General features: G+C 49.6%; 1 protein-coding gene across 6 annotated transcripts in view; it reads right to left on the reverse strand.

The window, feature by feature from the left end:
• The window catches only part of NDEL1 (nudE neurodevelopment protein 1 like 1), a 39,141-nt gene extending 21,696 nt beyond the window's left edge, over nt 1-17,445 (reverse strand). For 2 of the 6 annotated variants that reach the window (XM_075903470.2, XM_075903469.2), the window contains exon 1: nt 17,298-17,444. In XM_075903470.2, coding sequence (XP_075759585.1) covers nt 17,298-17,363 — 66 coding nt within the window. In that variant the 5' untranslated portion in view covers nt 17,364-17,444. Of the gene's footprint in view, nt 1-12,380; nt 12,486-16,061; nt 16,212-17,297 lie in introns of those variants that run through there. The other 4 variants (XM_075903466.2, XM_075903467.2, XM_075903465.2 and 1 more) reach the window with 4 other exon arrangements.
• Nucleotides 17,446-20,792: the final 3,347 nt, after the last annotated feature.

Below are 20,792 nucleotides of genomic sequence, written 5' to 3' on the forward strand. Positions count from 1 at the left end.
GGGAGATCAGAAACTGAACATAGCTATGAAAACTTAATAGCTTCACACATACATCTACCACATCTTTCCACAAAGCCTGGATTTTAAATCAGCAATCATAACATTGTAATATGAATCCAACTGAAATAAGCATTTTTAACGGACAGATACTGTGTCTAGAACTAGTAACATCTTCCTTAATGCAGAGTATAATTCCCAATAGGGCTAATAAGAGTGACACACTTAGCGAAGAAACTTGCCCCCTTTACGGATCGAGAGCCCAATCATGTGCTATATAGGAAGAAAATTCACTTCATTTTTCTTTCAATAATTTGAGCTCTATTTGGGTTTGATCTAGTTTACATTTTTCGGGTAACAGAGGAAGTTACTGAATTAATTTCACTCAATTTTTCCAAGTCAAATGAAAAACAGGTAGAGCTGGCTAGAGTCTATGATTATGATTAAATGGCAGAAAGGGCATGGAAAAATCACTTTTTAAACAAACGATTTGGCAGTAGCACAGCGAAACTTACCAGACTTTTCAGTTTCGCTTAAGTCTGTTTCTAAGCAGCAGTACCTATCTCACTATTTTATGGCCCTTGTTTCTGTCATATCTGTGCACTTTATACCCCAGAGCTGCTCAGGAGCACAAAGATTTAGAAAATTCATCCTCCACCCCCATCACTTTAAAAATGATGAGCAAGAACTTTTTAGAGCAGCTTTGTCTACATTCCAAGCTGTGCTGCTGTAGCACTTGTAGTACAGATACTATAGTGAGAGAAAGGATTTTTCCATCACTGTAGTAAATCCACCCCCTTGAGAGGGGATAATTAGGCTGATAGAAGAATTCTTCTGTCAACCCAGCAGAGTCTACTCTGGGGCTGAAGTCAGCTTCATTGCCTCCCCCAGGGCTGTGAATTTTTCACCCCCAAGACACATAGCTAGGTGGACATACATTTTAGGAATAGACCAGGCCTTAGTGGCTAGATTTGGTCAGTTTCACAGTTGTCCAGCTAATAGCAGAAGCAATTAAACTGACCCATCTTGTAATTTTTATTCTGCTGCTGGAAAAAGCTGTGAGCAACAGTGGGCTGTTTGTTACACAGGATCAGTCTGAGCTCCTCCAATGTGAAAGATTTCGTAGAAGAAAGCACACAACAAACCCAGGTGGAAATTACCTGTCTCTGAACCCCCTCTGAGGAAGGCTCCATCTTTTATCCTAGCATCTGGTCTCTTCCTCAAGCCTGTTTCCCGGATGTTATTGCTAAGTCCGTGAAGGTAGATAAGCATGAGCTGGCTTTTCTCCCTCCTCCCCCTTCAGGACAGATACTTTAAACATTCCTCATAGCTGCTCCTGTCAGCTCAATCAGCTGTATACAGCTTGTCATCTGGGGCTTTAACAAGCAACAATCACCAGGACTCACATTTTAGAGACCTGGCCTTGCTCAGTAAACGTGGCACACCACAACTGTCCCGCATTCAATAAAGGGGGAACACGAAAATACCTTAAGCAGCAGGACTTAATCCATAAATAATGCAAAGGAAAGCTGTCACTGCATCTCTCCAGCTCAGCATGCAGCTGCTATAATTAGGTCAGGAGACCCAAGTTCATGCAAAGGACAAAAAGCACCTCAAAAACTCCTCCCACTCTGCCCCTTGAGTCACTTCAAATGCACTTCCTTTAGAATCACGTGTTTGCCACTTGCGGTAGCACTGAGCCGCTCTCATGAAGCAGGGCCCTGCTGGGCTAGGTGCCACACTGACACGGTCCAAGAGCTTCCTGTCTAAGTAGTGTTTTGGTGTCCATCATGCCAAGGAGGAGCTTACATGAGGATCCCACTGAGCCTCACTATAATCCCTCTCGACACACCGTCCTGCCAGCACCAGGGCAGCAGCAGATTGGTGCCCGTTAATTTTCACAGGACAGAGCTGGTTGTACATTCATTTATTTTTGCAAGGAGAGGGGAGCCGTGGTAGTTGCCTTTGGCTTGGCACAGCAGCGTGAACACACGGCAGCATGTTCTATGCTGTAGCAGCACAGGAGTTCTCAGCAGAAAGCACCAGCTGTAAATTTATTTTGACAGCTACTTTTAATTCTGTGAAAAGAGGCGTAGAGGGAATAGCTCCCAGAGCTACAGTACATTTCCTTGCACGGTTTCCACCTATCATCTCTCACCAAGGCAATTTAGCATCGTGAAAGTACAAAAGCTTAAGCTTCCATGCAGTGGCCTCCGGCACACCTACAGGTCCCTGGACTCCACAACATGAAGGCTGCATGGGGAGTGAGTATAACTCTGCTCAAAACCTGACTGCGTCAGAGAACCTGTTTGTTAACATGCTCTGACCTGTGGCTCCAGGGAACCCTTTGCTGCAGCCTGGCACATGTGACATGCTTGAGATCAAGAGTAAACTCTTTCCCCCTCCCCTCAGATACAGGATACACAATGCTTAGCCTATGCAGCTCCAAAATATTTCATCTTAAGAATAAACAGCCAGCAAGCACCATACGCGGAAAGTCCAGTGTTCACACAGAGCACAGCTTAGACAACAAGGCATCTTGCATCATCTTCTAGCAGTGCATCCAGCCAATTCTCCTCCCCACCCATTCAAGCCAAGCTGGGGGAAACACACCTGAGGCAGCCCCGCCAACTGCAGGATCAGGAATGGACCAGAGAGGCTATTGGAGACCTTAGAGCTTTTCCAGCTCTCTAGATTATGCTGTGGTTAGAGGGAGGAAGTGAGAGTTTCTTCTTAGAAAAAGGCTTTACCAGTTTACTGTACAACATGTATTTATACACATTTGCCCTGCCCTGGGGTACTCCAGCCAACTATAAGCTGCACCCAACCCAGTCAAGCTACCCTGCTGGGACAAACTTGTTCTAGGCATGATGGGAGACTAGGTCAGCCTAAAATCCCCTGCAGAACCCCTGGGTGGGAAGTTTCAGGGAAGAAATGAATATCCTCAATTCCACCCATTGGAATCTCTCTGCAAGCAATGAGCACCAGCTCTTCAAAGCAAGTCCACCACCCCTTGTCATGGCCTACTTCTGAGTCAGGAACATCTCGTAATGTATTCAAGGTTACTATCAGACCCAGCATTATCAGCATGGACATCTGATCTGTCTATTGCCCGGCTGAGATACCTGATCCCGGATATTAATGCTGCCAGCGATATTCCATACTGACACCTGACTGGGTCCAAAACAACCGGAGGAATTCAGAGCCTGCTGTGGTTGGCCTACCATCATTTCAGCAATTTCCCAGCATTTGGGAGGTGACAGGGAAAGTTTTAAAAAGTTCTGTATTTTTAGGGTGGCTTATAAAGCTTTTGAATTGCCTAAGAATGCTCATTTGTAAACTATCCATAGCTCCAATTCCAGATGGCATGAAAATTATCCTGTTTTTCCAATCTTGTTACCTAGAGGCTCAACAGGATCCACACTATTAAATACACAGCATACAATCTAGAATCACACTCACTCACTTCCTCTGCACCAGTTTATTCAGCTTTCTCGTTGCATGGCCAGGGAACTTCACTTATACCCCAACAAGGTAGATCTGGTTCAGTACCAATAGAAACTTAACTATAACTCCTGGGCCTGCTCTGTAGGTGGCTTTTATTGAGTCTACATTTGACAGAGAATCTCTGTTCATAATTAAGTTATAGCTTGCACTTTCCTTTATTTTGCATTTAACTATTAGATGGTTTTAAACAAAACAACAGGACACCTACGAACAGCAGGATAGCTGCTATGTGACCTTTGCCTCTCCCAGACTTTTTCTTGTCTATTTAAAGTGCAAGGCTGATTTGTACCTTATACAAGAGGGCCCCTAGGCACTGTTGTGATACCCATAAAGAAGAAGAGGCTAGTTTGTTGTAAAACTGCGTGTCCCACACGTTAACCACAAGCAGTCGTCACTATAGTGGCTATTGCTTCAAAACTGGTTGGCCACCACAGCTGTAAGGCATATGCCAGTGCAATCATGGTAACAAGTTAATTAACAGTGCTCTACTTCATCTCTGGTTAATTCCTCGCCCTACTAGTTATATATGGGAGTTCAGAGCCATTACGACAAGCCCTCACTCATGGACTTCAATGGGAGTTTTGTACATGGGACGTTTGTAGTACTGAGCTTTAACACTGTCAGAGCATGGCAGAGACATTGCACTGGCTTCTTCCAGGGCATGTCCTTAAAGAGGATAATTTTGAGCAGGGAAATCAAAGCTGGATTCACTGTATGAATACACAGGGCAACACCACTCTTCAGTATTCATTGGCTGCCCCTAGGAGAACCCAAATAACTGGCTAAAACTCCAGAATCAAAGTAATTCTTGAACACGAACCAATTTGAAAATGGGCTCATTCCTTCCAAGCCCTTAATCCACAGGTGAACAGGACCTCCCTCCCCCCTCTCCCCCCCCCCCCCCCCACGGGGACCACACTTCTAGCAGAAGGGAATCCCGGACTGAGACAACAGTGGATGTTTTAACAGCTGGGATCATTTTGAAACCTACCAGCTCACGATCTTCAAGTAGAAGTTATCTGAAGACACTTCTCTCTGCATGGGACCAACTGGCCACCTGCCTCAGAGAGGTTTAGGAATAGGGTATATAACTTAGAATATTTCAGAGTCAAATGATGAACCCACTGCACAGCCTGAGTGAACAGGCTTGGTGCTAGGAAGAGCCTTAAAATACTGTCTCCTAATGGTAGATGTGGGACAGCACTTCCAGAACAAAGCCATTTGAAGCTGCTCTTCAACTAAGCCATTAGAACACAGCACAGCTCACTACATAACAGAATACCTAGAAATGCTTCCCCGGCCCCCGGTCACATGACTGTGTGCTACTATTAGTGCTCACACCGAGTGTCAACCTGAAACACCGAACACAGAATGTGGGATTTAAAATGGGCAGCTTTCCGTGAGCACAGGATCCGCCCTCGCTGCCCAATTCAGTGATGCTTCCCTGCCAGGCTAAGCTATATGAGCTCAGCCTGGGTGTGTGAAAAAGTCAGACCCCTCAAGCATCTGTTAGAGGCAGGCACGACTCAGCCAAGGTAAGGGCCCATGCAACATTAGTCATTCCTGCAGCTTGCTTGATCTGAAACATTCCTCATCTTCCCATCAAAAGGCAGTTTATCGTGGAAAATAAAACTAACTAGTGCATTTAATGCCCATGAAACAGGTCATCAGTGTAGGTTTTAAATAGCTTCTTGTAGGCCATGCCACACAAGAATCTCACTGGCTTCCCACCTACCCGCCCACCACTTCGATCCCCCAAATTATTCCGAGAGCCAGAGAACAGAACACAGAGCAGAGGCAAAGTAAGGCTACGACTCACTACGCATTAAGGACGTGGTTTCCAGCTCATGTGTACATACTTGCAGTACTTCTCACTGAGTTAGGGCAAGGATAGGTAGCAGCAGTGGAGGTATGGCTTAGCTGTACCAAGTACAAACCCACCTGAACTCCTCGGTACATACCGGACATGCCTAAACTCTGCCACTGCTGCCCATGCTACTGTGACCATCCTGGTATTCGTGTTTGTGCTCTCATCATGCTAGCACAACGATGTGTGCGCAAACTGGCAATCACACCCTGAGCTCATAGTGTCGAAGTAGCCTCTGACCCTGGTCTTTCTGGAAGGGTGGAGAGCAGCCAGACTAAGTAACCAGACTCTATAATCCAGGGTGATAACAGACTTCCCTTCCCTATCACCTGCCAAAGGACACTTGGCCTGCACCCCCACTCTTTAAGGTGTCCCTACTGTCAGCTGATAACCCCATGGCTCAGAGTTATACTTGGCCAAGACAACACACGGCAAGGAACAAATCTTGGGCCTTTGCATCTTGAGATAAAAAAGCCCCATCATCACCTATTCTGGCTGCCAGATTCCTCATCTTCCTGAAACTAAGCCTGATTCATGACCTCCTCCAACCTCTGCCACTGATAAAAAAGTTAGAGTGACAGGGAGAGACTCTTTAGCACAGGAATGGAATGAGACTCTAGCAACATCCTGGGGTCTCTGGGCAGTCTGCTACTTTTTCCACTCAGACACTGGTAAAAATGTAAGAAAGCTCACAAGGCTCACTCACATCCTTCCCATTCTCTACCTTTTTGTACTGGCTGTACCTGCTGTGCCCCCAGCAAGAACACTAACTGAGCAATAACTACATTTAGACTATCACACTCTTGATCGCTCCCCTTCCAAAGTTCTCAGGACAGGCCTAGGAAGCAAACAGCTGGCAAAAGCCAACACAGCAACATTGATTTTTTTTTTAGCTGGTTAGTTATTAAAATGTTTGAGAAACAAATTACATTTCTTTCATCGATTTACTATTGCTTCCTTGTCTTGAAATAGGAGCTGGAAGCATTTTCATACACAGATTGGAAGACGGCCCACTTCACTATCACTTTAACAAGTGCACCTACATCCTTTACTGAAATACTATTTGTGCACTTAATATTCTCCGGTGAACTACAGCAGATGTCTTATACCTCTTACAGCAGCAGCACATGGGTTGTAGCAGAAAGGATGCCACTGCCCCAAAACTGCTGTCTCATAATGGCCAATGCTAAACAATCCTGCTCTAAGTTTGGGCCAGGCAGTCTGCAGAACCTGACTAAATCCTGCCTGCAGAAAAGAGCACGATATAAGCTATCCAAATGAAGCCCGGGTCTCTTAGCCTGACGCATTTCCCAGGAGCCTCCCTGTGAGGAACAAACCAAACAATTGTCAAATCTGAGGGCTGATTGTGGCACATGTAACTTGCAGCTTTAGCAGCACCAGAATATAAGCGCAGATACTATCTGCAACCAGCTAGGCGCAAACTAATGCAAGAAGTCTCTTATCACAAAATCAAGCTACAGTTGCCAATGCATGATCCATTAGCAGTTGTAGGTTGAGGTGTGACAAGAGACTCAAGGATTCATCCTTTCCCGGTGCTCACTTAGTTTCAGACTCTGGTGTGGTGAAACAAGTGAATTACAACATAGACTGTACCTCTGCCAGCTCCAAACGGCACGTGCCAAAGCACCTTCAAAGAGAAAGATAAAAGACTCACCCAAGAACTGAACCTGCAGGCACAGGAAATAAAAGCCTCACAGAAGTAGAGACCATTAAGAATAAACTAGTAACTTAGTGATAGAAATTTAGCCGTGTTAGTCTGGTGTAGCTGAAACAAAATACAGGACTATGTAGCACTTTAAAGACTAACAAGATGGTTTATTAGATGATGAGCTTTTGTGGGCCAGACCCACTTCCTCAGATCAAATAGTGGAAGAAAATAGTCACAGCCATATATACCAAAGGATACAATTAAAAAAAATGAACACATATGAAAAGGACAAATCACATTTCAGAACAGAAGGGGGATGCGGGGGGGGATGCAGCTTGACTTTCTAAATGGGGATGTACAGCCCTACTCCACACCTCACAACACGAAAGGCCACATGCTCTCAGCAGGGCCCAATGTAAGCAAGCATTGCTAAAGCCAGTACAGAGGGCGATGCTGATAAGAGGTCTGTAACAATCCATATCTTCTAAAGCAATTACTGCCCGTGCTTCTGAACAAGCTGCAGATTCACAGCTTTCATACACAGCTCACCAAGCTCATGCCTTCATGAATTTCAGTTCAAACAGCTGATCTGGTTGCCTCAAGAAGCTGGAAAATTACTTCTTATCCAAGAGGTATTGGCCCTCCTTAGGAAGGCCATGTATGGTCAGTGCAGCAAAGCCAGTCTCTCTGACAGCAGGACTAGAGAACCTGGGATCAGATGAGGAATAAAATTCCAAAAGTCGCTAGAGAAGCTCGTAAAGAGCAACAGGCTATGAGTAACTGCTGGGACTGAAGTTCAGGAAACCACAAATCCATGCTTGGATCCCTCAAACCTCCACTGAGATCTCTCGGCAACCTATACTTTCTCAGTGATGTCACTGCATTTCCAGAGGTATGTGCCTGGACCACTGACACTTTCCTGGATACTGACGGCTGATGAATGGCAAAACAAATCTAAGACACTAAAGAGAGAAACACCTTACTGCATCTCATTCTGCTCTCCCTAGAACAGTTCAATTCCCTGAATTCACATTCTGGAGCCCAGGTCAGAAAAGCCTAACAGAAGCAGTAGCAGAGAAGTCTCTCTAAACAACTTTGCAGGATGCCAGGCGCAGGTCAGCTTTCAACCTGAAAACACTGTGGGTCTTCATAAACTTTCAGGACAAGATGTGTGGACTGAAAGGGCACAGAACAGCTTTCCCTTTCAGAGACTGCACTCAAGAAAAGAAAAGGCACCAAACAGCACTGTTCTCCCTCTGTTTCTCTACGTGGTTTGTTTCCACTTCCAGACCGGGCAGTTACTCTTACACTTTGAGCCTGGAAAAAGGGATGCTGCAAAATGACCAGATAAAGGGGAATGCAGTTTGTCATGCAGATAATATTGAACTGTTTACTGTTCAGTCACAGATTAATTAAGCTGGCAATTGTTTCCAACATCTACACAGACAAAACCCCATATACAACCAATGGAATTTAGTGATGCTGGGGAATGGAAACATAGAAAGTTTATGCCCTGTCTTCCAGAACCTCTAGTATGGTAAATGTCACTGATCTACCCTATTCACACAGGCCTTTTTAACACTACACTGATGCCAGGTCTACACTAAACATTTTCACTGACATACTGGTCAGGGAGGTGTCCTTTTGTCAGTACTGCATAGCTTATTTTAGAGGGATTAAACGGTTAACCAAAAAGCATACCGATAAGCATAAGGTTTACCAGTACGCTTACTGCTGAACTCTGGCGGTGGCAGGCGGCAGCCAGTGGCAGGCCATGAGGTTAAAACGGTTACCCGGTTAACCATTTAACATCCTAACTCGGGGTGGTAAAATAAGCTATGCTAGCTAACATGCAGTTTTGCCAGTATAAGTTGCATCCACATTTTGGGAGCACAGTATATCAGTACAGTACATTCAGCACAGTGTTCCTAGTGCAGCTACCACAAGGTAAACCCACCATGGTCAACCCACATGGAGATATTGTGCAAGACTTCAGCAAGTTTACCTCACCATGGAGCTAAAGCACCTTGCTTTCCCTGTGTTTTTATCACAGAACAGCTCACGTATGTCACCCCAAGGTTTTTTTAAAAAAAAAAAACACATCTTTTAGGTGGCAAAGAAAAGGACTTTGTTATGACCAAGGCTCACATGCGTGGTAGACCTGATGTGCTAGCTCCAGGAACATATTTCTTAATTATGATGGGTGTGGTTAATTAGTCCTATCAGTTCAGAACATCTGCATAACAGGCACAGAATATCATCAATGCATCAAACACTGAAAACAATCCCTTTTGACCCTTTTTTGCCCTGTTTTAATTCCTTCTTACTGTTATACACCAATCCAACAAACCACTGTGCCTGGCAGCAAGCTGCTCCTGGCTCCTTACAGTATGCTGCAAGCCCATTCCCCAGTCCAAATGCAGCCAAGCAACTCCCAGCTGCAGATTTTCATGTTTACTCAGCAATTTTCTTTGCTTCCCAGTCACAGTCCCAGCACAGCTCTCTCCACCTCCCATGATCTAATTAGCTTGTCAATTTCACTTAGAATTGAAAATTCCCATGAACAGCCAATGAACAGTCCCGATACAAAATGCCAGAGAGATGCCTCTTAGGATGCATGGGTGGATGAGGGTAGTTTGTCTAGCCACACCTCAGAAGGGAAAGAGATCCTTGAAAGTTAAGCTGTAGCCATTGATTTCCTGTGTTGCTCTGCTACTCCTGACTAGTATGCCTGGTGCAATTTGTGACACTCACACATCACACTAGGGGCACTAAGCAGCGAATCAAACCAAGTAAGCTGAAAGGTAGGTTTGTTGGCCTCTGGAAAAGCCACAAAATAAAGACAAAAATAATTATTTAAAAGACATCTGATCTATCAACTAACTTACATGAAATCTGTAGAGAGTAACTATTCCAACATTGATTGCACTTATGCAGGAATGTCCAGGGAGACAGCAGCCCATCCACAAATGATGAATAATCCCCTACTTACAACTGGCTTTGCTGTCAGCAGACACTAATCAGCTCTTCCTCAGAATTGCTGCTAATGCCCGTGCTTCCCCAATTCTGGCCTGTGGGGTCTCTCCCCTTCGGCTGGAATCACACCTCCCTACCCAGGCAGACAGACATGCTGTACAAGTAGTAGTGTGGATGTTGCAGTTCAGGCTTGCCACTCCCACATCCCACCTCCAAGCCCACACAACCCCCGGGTCTGAACTCAGGCAGCTAGCCCCTGCTGCTACCTGTACACAGCATCAGCACTTCTATTTCTAGCATGCTAGCTCAATTAACGCATGCCTGGGGACCCACCACCTAGGGGACCCTGAGAGTCTGCAGAGTGCTGAGAGATCACATTGTGTGGCTTTCATTGTCTCCAGATGTTTCTGTGAGCATCCAGGCTCTCAAGTGGAAGGAAGAGCCAAAGGCAACAGGAATCGTCAGCCAGCCTAGCTGTCTCCCCGGGGCCCTCTGCTAGATAGGGGGATGAGGTGAAGGAGCTACCTTCACCATCAGTGAAACTGCAGCTGCCAGGGACCAGTAGGAGATAGGAACAAGAATGCAGCCACGGAAAAGGAACCAAGTATCAGGGAAAGGTACCAGACAGCAGAGAAGCATGGGCAACAGAGGAAAAGATGAGCCTGGGTAACCAGTCTGATTTTAACAAAATACTTATTGCACTATTGACACCAAAAATACACTGAATGCTTTCTTAATGTCACTTCACTGTGGAAACAACTGCCAGAGGCATGGTAAGTGATCAGCAATGGGAGGAGAAGAGATGCCCTCAACTGCGAATGGAAAGAAGGGCATCCAAGAGACAAGCTCTCTACTGAGATGTGCTTCAGCCCACTAAATAAGTTTGAGAACCCTTGGCTTACATAACTGTAAACCCAAATCCTGCACACCTCACTAGGGATGTTGCATCCCATTTAACTGATTAGTCAGTTAAACTTGAAATTTAACCAGTTAACCAATTAAGAGGGGGCACTTCAGCCAGGCTGGGTTGGAGCACCTCCCCCGCTGTGGCCGGGCTGGAGCAGCACCCTGCCGCAGGCTGGAACTGCTCTAGCCTGACTGCTGCCTGCACCCTCCTGGGCCCACCACAGCCAGCCAGAGTAGCCCCTGCCTGTGATGCATCGGGCCTGCCGTGGACAGGGGTTGCTTGGACGCCTGGAGCAGACCTTGTCCACAGCAGGTTCCACAGGGCTGGAGTCAGTGGTTTTTTTTGCTTAAAAAAAAAAAAAGGTGCCAGACTCCAGGGGAAAAGTTGTTGAGTTCTGACTGAAGGTGCCGGTACTGCATACTGGACAGTACCATCACAAAAGAAGCACTGGCTGGAGCAGCCCCCCTGTCCATGGTGGGCAGGGAGATGCTCCAGCTCCCATGGGTTAACCTTTCACAACCCTACTCCTCCCTCAGGCATTCACCTGCAGATTATAGCCTTAGAGAACAGTCTCTATCCAATCAATGAACTCCCTTGCCATTGAAGACTTTCTTCCCCTACTACCAGCTACTGGATGTCTGAACTGAACATGTTGTGGTAGAGAATCAAGGTGAAGAATGTTTGCAGAATGATTCCTAAAAACTATTTTATAAAGAGGTGACATGAAGTAAAATGTAATGGAAGCAATAAGAAAACCTGTCGCCTCTGAACAGGTGCAAAGATGCTGAGTGCACATAAATTAGCAGCTGTTTTCAATGGATACATTTTAAATTCTGGAGAGGTTCCTATTTATCTAACAGGCCAGAATATTAGTATGGCACTTTTAAACAAAAAACACCCTTAAAGTACTGCACTTTCATAAAGAACCTGTTATCAGTATGCCTATTCCTGGCAGACATCAATGTCAAGGGAAATGAGTGTAATAAAGGGAAATTGCCTTGTACAAATATATATTTAATAATTTGTAATGTTCCTCCCACAGTATTTGCTGAGAAAATACTGCACAGTCACAAGAGTGTATTGGGTTCTGCTGGAAGTGTTATTTCAAAATAAGTAAGTTACGTATATGTATGAAAATCAGTGCCTGTTGATGCCACATATGCAATGTATACATGCTCAGGTATTAACAGCGTAGCGCATGTTTCATAAGCTCTGCAAGTTAGGGCAGAATTAATTGTCCTCAGAGCTTCAAAGTTTCCTCTGATTTTTCCACAGGGAGAATGAAAGCCAGCCAAACTCCAGCAGCAGCCCTCCCCATCAATTACATGATGCAACCCTGGTGTATTAAAAAACAACCTTTCTGAAGCTTGGCTGCCTTAACTTAGGCTCCTAAAAATTCATGTTGTCTCCAAATTGAAGTGACCTACTTTTCACAGACCATTTGATTTGGAACCTACCTTTAAGCACCCAAGTGTGAAACCTGAATTTTGAGGGTATGCACATCAACAGCAACCTGTGATTCTGGCAACGCTTCCTGAGTCCACTCAGATCAGAACTGTTCCCTGCACACAGAGACAAACACAGGTGAAAGTGGCTACTTCAGCCCATCAGATTAAATCCAGCATTTTCAAATGTGCTAACCCAACAGGCACTGGGCTACTCAATTGGATTGGAATTTGGGTTTATAACAGTCCATTTCTGACTGGCAGAAGCTGAGGCCAAACATTGCCTCGTCGTGTCAATGGAGGGCACTCTCCAACTGCAGGTAGCTAGTGCAAGTTCTCCAAACAATAAGAAAGTTGCCCCTCAAACCCTTGTTGTGATGACGGAGAGAAAATTGTCCAGTTTGGAGCCTGGTCTCGCCATCCGTCCAAGATATCTCTCTCTTAGTAAATACTGGAGGCAGTTCAGACTTGCCAGTGGCGCTCCAGGGCTTGGCCATAACTCCTGCCCCACCCAAATGCCTGATTTCTGCCTCCAGTGGTGCAAACAGAGCAGACTCCAGGACTCTCAACATGCTTAACCACTGATCTCCAATTTTTAACGTTTCTTGGAGGCAGCAGTGAGCCCCCTTCCTTTTTGGAGGTCCAACATGCCCGAAGCTTTGCGTCCCAAACAAAACTATCTGCCAAGTTCTTTCTCCATCATGATCAAGGTTAAGAGAGTTCAGAACATCACCTCCCTAGAAATGAAAGTGTCCAGGCTGGCCCTTCAAGATTTCCAGGAAAACTGAGGAAGGTGCACACCCTTAGCTATTTACAGATGATGACCTTGGGACACAAACTAGTAAAAGGACACAAAAAGCTCATCAACAAAGTGATGCAGATTCTCTCCTGATTGGAGGTCACTTCTACCACAGCAATTCACACAGAAGGGACATTGAACACTTAAGCAAACTGGCAAAACCCATCAGCTGATAAATAACTGTGAACAGTTCCTGAACAAAGTGGTATTCCAGCTGATACCTAAGGGACCAGACTGTTCTTATGTGGACCCCATCACCGAAAATCTAAGCTCCTGCTCACCAGAGCAGACATCGCTGGGAACGGATGCTCTGGTTCACAAATGGACATATCTCGTATGTATCCTTTCCTTCCTTGTATGGGAAGACAGAAGGGATACAAGGAAAATAAATTAACAAGGTCATACTAGTCACACTGAATTGGCCAAAGAGACTGAAGTTCTCATGCCTAATGGAACTGTCAAAGATTTCCAACCTATTTCTCCAGCTGACAGGACTTTTCTATCCCCAAGTTGGCTTTTGCATCCCAAATCAGGTTACACAAGTCTGACAATCGGCTATTGAGCAGCAACAGATGGGATATTATTCCAGTGTAATAGATACCCTCCGAACTCTCTATCCTCCTGCACCTCACAGATTATGGACAAATCTATCTTACTAATGTCAAGATCCAAGAGACCAACCATCCTGGTTCTGCTGGATTTCTTACAGAACAGCCGAGACCGTCGCACACTGCATCTGACATCTCAGAGCTAAATAGTGCCATGCTGATCCAAGACTGTAGCAGACCAATGGTATTAGCATTCCTGGGTGGTGGCAGGATATCTGTCCAAAGCAATAGTGAGGCCTATCAGCCTAGCCTGGAACCTGCACCAAAATAACAAACTCTCACAGTAATCTATTGAAACAATGGCATCTATGGGCCTGTACTCTAGATTCATGAAGATATAGCTCTTGGTTGAAATCCCATCAACTAAAATAAGACTAGAGCCTTACTGGGCATCACAAGAGCGTAAGGTAGGTCTTTATACTCATTCATTACCCAGGAAATTCTTCCTTCCACACATACCAAGAGATCATTCTTCCTGAGTTTTCCCCAAAGCCTAACCAAGCATAAGAAAACCATGAAACTGTGGCATGCAAGACCAGCTAGGGGGACTGAGTGCAGCATCAGCAAAATATATTCAACTCCAAACTGGTCTCAGAAGGGACAATACCTGTTCCATATGTTCTCCAGCAGCCTTCTGGTCAGAAAAACTGGTTGTCACCAGAAAAACCTCTGTAAAAGGGCACTCACCAAATCCTTTATTAAAGCACTACAAGCTCGACATGCTAACCTCCACAGCAGCACAGTGGCAAATGTATGGGGGAAGGGTCGTGACCAAGTATGAGTGCCATAAGCACCACCCAGAATGGACTCTGATACCTCCCAAATGGATATCAATACCAAAAAGTTATTAAGGGAACAATTTCTCTAACCTTGAGAAGTTGGAGATAGAATGGTTTGTTATGCCAAGTACACCAGGGATTCTTAACTATTTTGTAGCAAGAAACATGTGACTGACTGTGTTATTGGGGGCGAAAGAGTTGTTGATCTTCTACCCACAAGTCTAAGTCAATCTTTAAGCAGCTAATATTTACAAGAGACAGAGAACACAGAAGTAACAGTGGACACAAGACATCCCCTTTTGCAACAATGAAGATTTTCTGTTATCGTCAGGAGCTATTTTCCAGACTACTCCAGAATCTGTTTCCATCAGGTGAACTGGACCTTTAAAGCACAATTTTCATTCTATCCAAACTGGACCATCCTCTAGTTCATATTAATAGCATAGTTACAGTGTACAGATCAGAAACAACCAAGGTGACAGATCTATTGTAGTTATGTCAGTGCAATTTAAGTATATAGTTGCACAAATCAAAAAGGGAATTTTATATGTTTTAAACTGAACAAGGACAAATTAAATAGAGATCAGAAATCGATTATAACTGACTATTTCAGACACACAACTCTAACCACAAGTGCATACTACAACATACAAACATTCTGCCCAGAGATGGGCACAGAAATCTCTTCACCTGTATGAAATCACAAGATTCCTTGACTAGCAGAGTGTAATATGCACTGCAGAGGCAGCATGCTCCAGCAAAGGGAAGGGGAGGAGGAAGACAAGTGGCAATTTCAATCACCAGCAATCTCTCATAAGGAACAGCAGTGACAGAGACTGCAAGAGCCCTAGCTAGGCGGACGAATGACTGTTGGAATACGGCACAACGTGTGTGTGGGAAGAAGCTGTGAAGTTGGATCCTTCCTTGGGGTTTCAGCAAAGAGCTGCTTGTTCCCACTGCCTTCACGTGCCTCACACCAGATTTGGGATACTTAGTTTAAGCTTTTCAGGGCATCCCTCTCCTGGTGAAAAGTCTCTCCTGAAGAATGGACCAAGTTAACGCCTAAACCTGCCCTTTTCTCTGCAGGAACAGAAATAGTATTTTCAATGACTCACTGGACTTAAGTGCATTTGACATCATGAGCATATTTATGTATCCTAGCAACCATCTGACAGCAAACATTTTGCAGACCTTTCCCTTTTTCCATACACAGCAGTGAGACTACCACTTTTGGCAAGCAATATATAGGAGAGAGAGAAAGAGAAAGACAGAGAGAGAAAGGCAATCCAACCCTACTGCCCAACAGTGCTTTCCAGGCCCTGAGGATTGCCTTCACCAAAAAAAGTAATCCTGAAAGTGGGCTTTAACCATAGGTTTAGTGGACACGAAGGTGACTAACCAGCAGGGACAAACCACATTCAGCATCACAAAAGATAACCATTGAGAAAAATCCACTAAGAGCAGGTTCTCTCACAGACAGCTGACAGGAGCCTCTGTCCCAACCCACCAGTCAGTTGTAGTCAGCATCATCTCAGCTGCCCAGACTGCTGAAGTCATGTGAGCACAGCCCCAGCTCCTCCAACCGCCGCACCATCTCTGTGGGCCCTGAACATCACGCAGTCCCTGTGCCTGGCAGCCCAAGGACCCCCCCCCCCCCCGGGGACCCTGCGCCCTCAGCGCCTGGCAGCCCAAGGACCCCCCCCCCCGGGGACCCTGCGCCCTCAGCGCCTGGCAGCCCAAGGACCCCCCCCCCGGGGACCCTGCGCCCTCAGCACCTGGCAGCCCCCCCCCCCCCCCCCCCCCCCCCCCCCCCCCCCGCCCTCAGCACCTGGCAGCCCCCCCCCCCCCGGGGACCCTGCGCCCTCAGTGCCTGGCAGCCCAAGGACCCCCCCCCGGGACCCTGCGCCCTCAGCGCCTGGCAGCCCAAGGACCCCCCCCCCGGGACCCTGCGCCCTCAGCGCCTGGCAGCCCAAGGACCCCCCCCCCGGGGACCCTGCGCCCTCAGTGCCTGGCAGCCCAAGGACCCCCCCCCCGGGACCCTGCGTCCTCAGCGCCTGGCAGCCCAAGGACCCCCCCCCCGGGGACCCTGCGCCCTCAGTGCCTGGCAGCCCAAGGACCCCCCCCCCGGGGACCCCGCGCCCTCAGCGCCTGGCAGCCCAAGGACCCCCCCCCCCCCCGGGGACCCTGCGCCCTCAGCGCCTGGCAGCCCAAGGACCCCCCCCCCCGGGGACCCTGCGCCCTCAGCGCCTGGCAGCCCAAGGACCCCCCCCGCCCCCGCCTGGCAGCCCAAGGACCCCCCCCCCCCCGGGGACCCCGCGCCCTCAGGTGCCACATCCCCGCTGATCACCGCCCCGCCCGCACTGGGGCCCTAGGCCCTCGACTCGGCCCCCCTGCCACGCGCCAGCCGAGGGGCCGCCAGAGGCGCGGGGAGGGGCCGGCAGTGCCGGGGGGGCCGCCGGTGAGTGACGCCCCCGTCACTAATCGCAGCCCGCCAGGGCTCCGGCTCCGGCCAATGGCAGGCGGGGGCGGGACCTGCCCCGTTGTCAGTTTACAGCCAATCCCGTGCGCTTTGCGGAGCAGGAACCGCGGCCCCGCCGGGCGCCCCCCGCCGCCCGCCCCCGCCCCCGGGCCCCGCGCTCCCTCACGAGCCCCGGGCCCGCCACAGGGCGGCTCCCCGTCAGCCCCCCCGCGTGCCCGGCCCGCCCTGCCCGGAGCCCGCCCGCGCCGCGCGCCCCCCGCTCACCGCGCGCAGCCCTGTCACGGCGGCAGCATCTCCCCGCTGCCTGCCCGGCTCCGAAGCCTGCCTCATCCGGGCTCCGCGGGGGCGGGGCCGCCGCTGTGACGGCGGGCTCGGGGGCGGGGCCGGGCCGCACGTCACAGCGAGGGGCGGGGCCGCGGCCCCGACGCGCCATGGGGAGGCGGGGCTCGGGGTGCGGCGGGCTCTGCTGCCTACGCCCCGCCCCGCGGAAGGGGAAGCAGGGCCGGAAATGCGGGTGAAATCGGGAAAGGGAGCCGCCCGGATCCGGTCACGTGGTAGCCAGGCCCCGCCCCGGGCTGGGGGCGCGGCTCAGGGGCGAGCCGGCGGGAGGCGCCCGGCCCGGGTGCAAAGGCGGCTCCGCGCTGGGCGCAGCGGGGAAGAAAAGCGGAAGCGATCGGCTGAGAGGGGCCCGTGCACGGGGGGGGGGGCGCTGACCCCCGCACCGCAGAGGGGAGACCAGCCCCGCCCCCCGCACGCGCCCCGGGGCCGCTAATAGATTCCGTGCGCGCCTGCCCCGGCCCGGCCCGCGGGGGCTGCAGGGGGCCCCGTGCTGAGGTCCCCGCCCCGGGGCGCGGCGCTGTATAGACCAGCGAATCGGCCCGGCCCGGCTGGGCGGTGCCTGTCGGCTGGTCACAGCGTGAAGCCATCGGGCTGCAGCTCCAGTGTCACCCCCCGCACGCGGAGCTGCCTGCGTGTCCCCTGCGCACTGACTGCCAGTCCTCCAGGGCTTTCCTTCATGCGGAGAGTGTGGGGAGCCCTGTTAGTCTGAATCTGCAAAAGCAGCCAGGAGTCCTGTGGCACCTTAGAGCACGAGCTTTCGTGGGCAAAGACCCGCATGCATCTGACAAAGGACCCACGGAAGCTCATGCTCCTACACTTCAGTTAGTCTCTAAGGTGCCACAGGACTCCTCGCCGTTGATGCAGAGTTCTCCTTCCCTTTTCCACCTGCTGTCAGGCTCACTGGAGGTGTCCTGTGTCCGGCTGCAGGCCAGTGTTTCCCAAAGGGTGGGGCCAGGTACCAGTGGGTCGCAGGAAGGAGCTAGCTGGTTTGCCATGTCCAGACTAGGGATGTAATCATGCACTCAATTAACCAATAAGCAAAAGGTAACACACTTTCCTCTTCCCCACCAATACATTTTTAGCAGGCAGGCCAGCAGCCCGGCTCAGTTCCAGCTTGTGCTAGGTCAGGGACATACCCCCACTGCAGCTCTGCATTTAAAGTGTATTGGGAGTTGGGTGGGCAGGCAGCCTGGCTCAGTCCTAGCTCATGTGAGGTCCAGGAGATCAGGCACCCCCCTAGACGGATTGCTGTCACCCCACGCTGCTGCCTCTTTATCAGAGGCAGCAGCACAAAGCGACAGGCAGCCAGTCCGCGAGGGGAGCTGGTTTTTAAACCAGCTCTCCTCCTGGACCACCTGACTCCCTGCACTGCTGCCTCTGATGTGGAGGCAACAGCGACGAGTGGCAGGGAGGTCTTCGGGAGTGAGGCCAGAGCGCACTGGCTGCTGGCGCTGCCCCTGGGGGCTATCTACTAGCCGTGTCACAGATAAGAATTCATGAGGTTAATTGACTATTTAGTTAACCGATATCTAACATCCCTAGTCGAGACCAGATTACCCCATCCCTGGGCTCTGATTTAGGTAAATATACACTATCCCAGCCCAGAGTAGAGGGAAGTGGGGGGGGGGGGTAAGTTGAAGAGCGAGTCTGGCCCACGCTCAACCTGCATTAGCACTTCCTGGTACTACATCTGAAACAGGACCTGGGCCCAGTCCCACAGGATGGGAGCTGCTGCTGTGGCTTGCATGTGGGGTGAGGTCAGTCTCCAGGCTACCCCGTGGCCTCCCCTCTGACTGGGCCAGGAATAGGGCTGCAGTTCTGGGGAAGTGATACGCGATGAGGGTGATTAAAACAAAAACACAGTTTGTGGGTTGCCTTCGTAAAAAGTTTGGGAGCTGCTGATCTGGGGCCCTCAGGGAAGGGACCGTGGCTCGGTGTGGGTTCACGCAGCACCCTGCCCTGACCAGCTCAGATCTTCAGTGACTGCTCCATTGACTGCAGCAGAGCCACCGGGATTTACTGATCTAGGATCTGGCTTAATACGCCCCAGGACTAGTGCCCATGGACGTGTGTGTCTCACTTAGCTGCTCTATGCTCCAGTTCCCTGCTCTGCGACATGCAGCAGATGGTTCCCTGTCTGGCTTGGATGCTGGGGGGCTTGGTTCGTGTTTCCCGGAGGCTATGAGAAGGGCTCTGGGCGGTTTCACTGTCGTTCCTGCTGCGCAGCCCTTGTCTGCCACTCAGCTCCAGCCAGCCTATGCTAAGCCTTTCCCCAGTCAGAGAACCTATAGCGTAGCGATACGGCTGTGTACTAACATCTGGTCCCTCTCTACCCCTTCTCCAGCATGCCCCACCCTTCTCCCTACTCCCCCTCAGTCTTTTGTCTTTCTCCCCCCAAGTCCCGTATTCTAGCTCACTGCACGGCTGCCGTGTCCGGAATATCCGGGCACCTCGCACGCCTTGACCTATTGGTCTCACAGCATCCCTAGGTGGGGGGGAACTTTGCCACTGAGAAACGAGGGCCTGGATCCACAAAGGGACTTTGGCATTGCCTGAGTCAGCATCGTGGGACCTAAACCATCACAGGACCAACATTCGGTGATCCACAAAGCTGAGTTAGGGCCTCAGTGCATGGGGAAGAAACAGGCACCCACGAATGGGACCCACCAAAGCCAGTATGCTGGGGAGGGGGCTACCTCAGCCAGACAGCGGGAGATGCCAATGACGGGTGTGTGCTAAATCTTGCCCTCCCCTGGAGTACGGCACCTAGGCTGGGCTGCAGGTAGGTGCCCATTGGGACAGGTTGGCCTCGGGGTGCCACCAGGAGCTGGAGTACTGCTGAGCCCTCTGACCCACCAGCCTGAGCTGCTTCTCATACTGTGCTGCTGTGAAAAGCTGCAGATCTGCTCCTGGTCCTACACGTCCTCCAGCGGTCACACGGGTAGGGGCACACCCAGCTGCAGTACAGGCAGGCCCCTGACCAGTCACTGCATGGCGCGGCAATAGAGAGGCTACAACTTCCCAGTTTAGGACCCCTCACTGGAGTATAGACCCCACATGATGTCATGTGGCACCGCACAGGGAATTGTACCGTGTCAGCTCATAGAGTTCCCCCACTCCCAATGTGGAGAGAAAATGCAACCGCCCCCCTGAGCTCAGATTTCCCAGCATTTCACTCCAAATGTGCTGGTTTGGATTAGCACATCAAACACGTGTATTAATGATTAAAACCCAAGCTTTTAAGGGATTAAAAGTGACAGCAAACAAATCAAAGCAGATCACTTAGTAAAAACGCAAACCAGGCCTAGGATACTGGAACGATAGGATACGAATTAGCAAACTCTCGCCCTGGCTGAGGATAGAACCAGGCTGTAGATTCTCTAGTTTTGCAGCTTGGAATCCTCAGGTTTTCATACATGG

Source organism: Pelodiscus sinensis, chromosome 20 (assembly GCF_052426305.1).
Source record: "Pelodiscus sinensis isolate ZL-2025 chromosome 20, ASM5242630v1, whole genome shotgun sequence".
Classification (NCBI taxonomy): Eukaryota; Metazoa; Chordata; order Testudines; family Trionychidae; genus Pelodiscus; species Pelodiscus sinensis.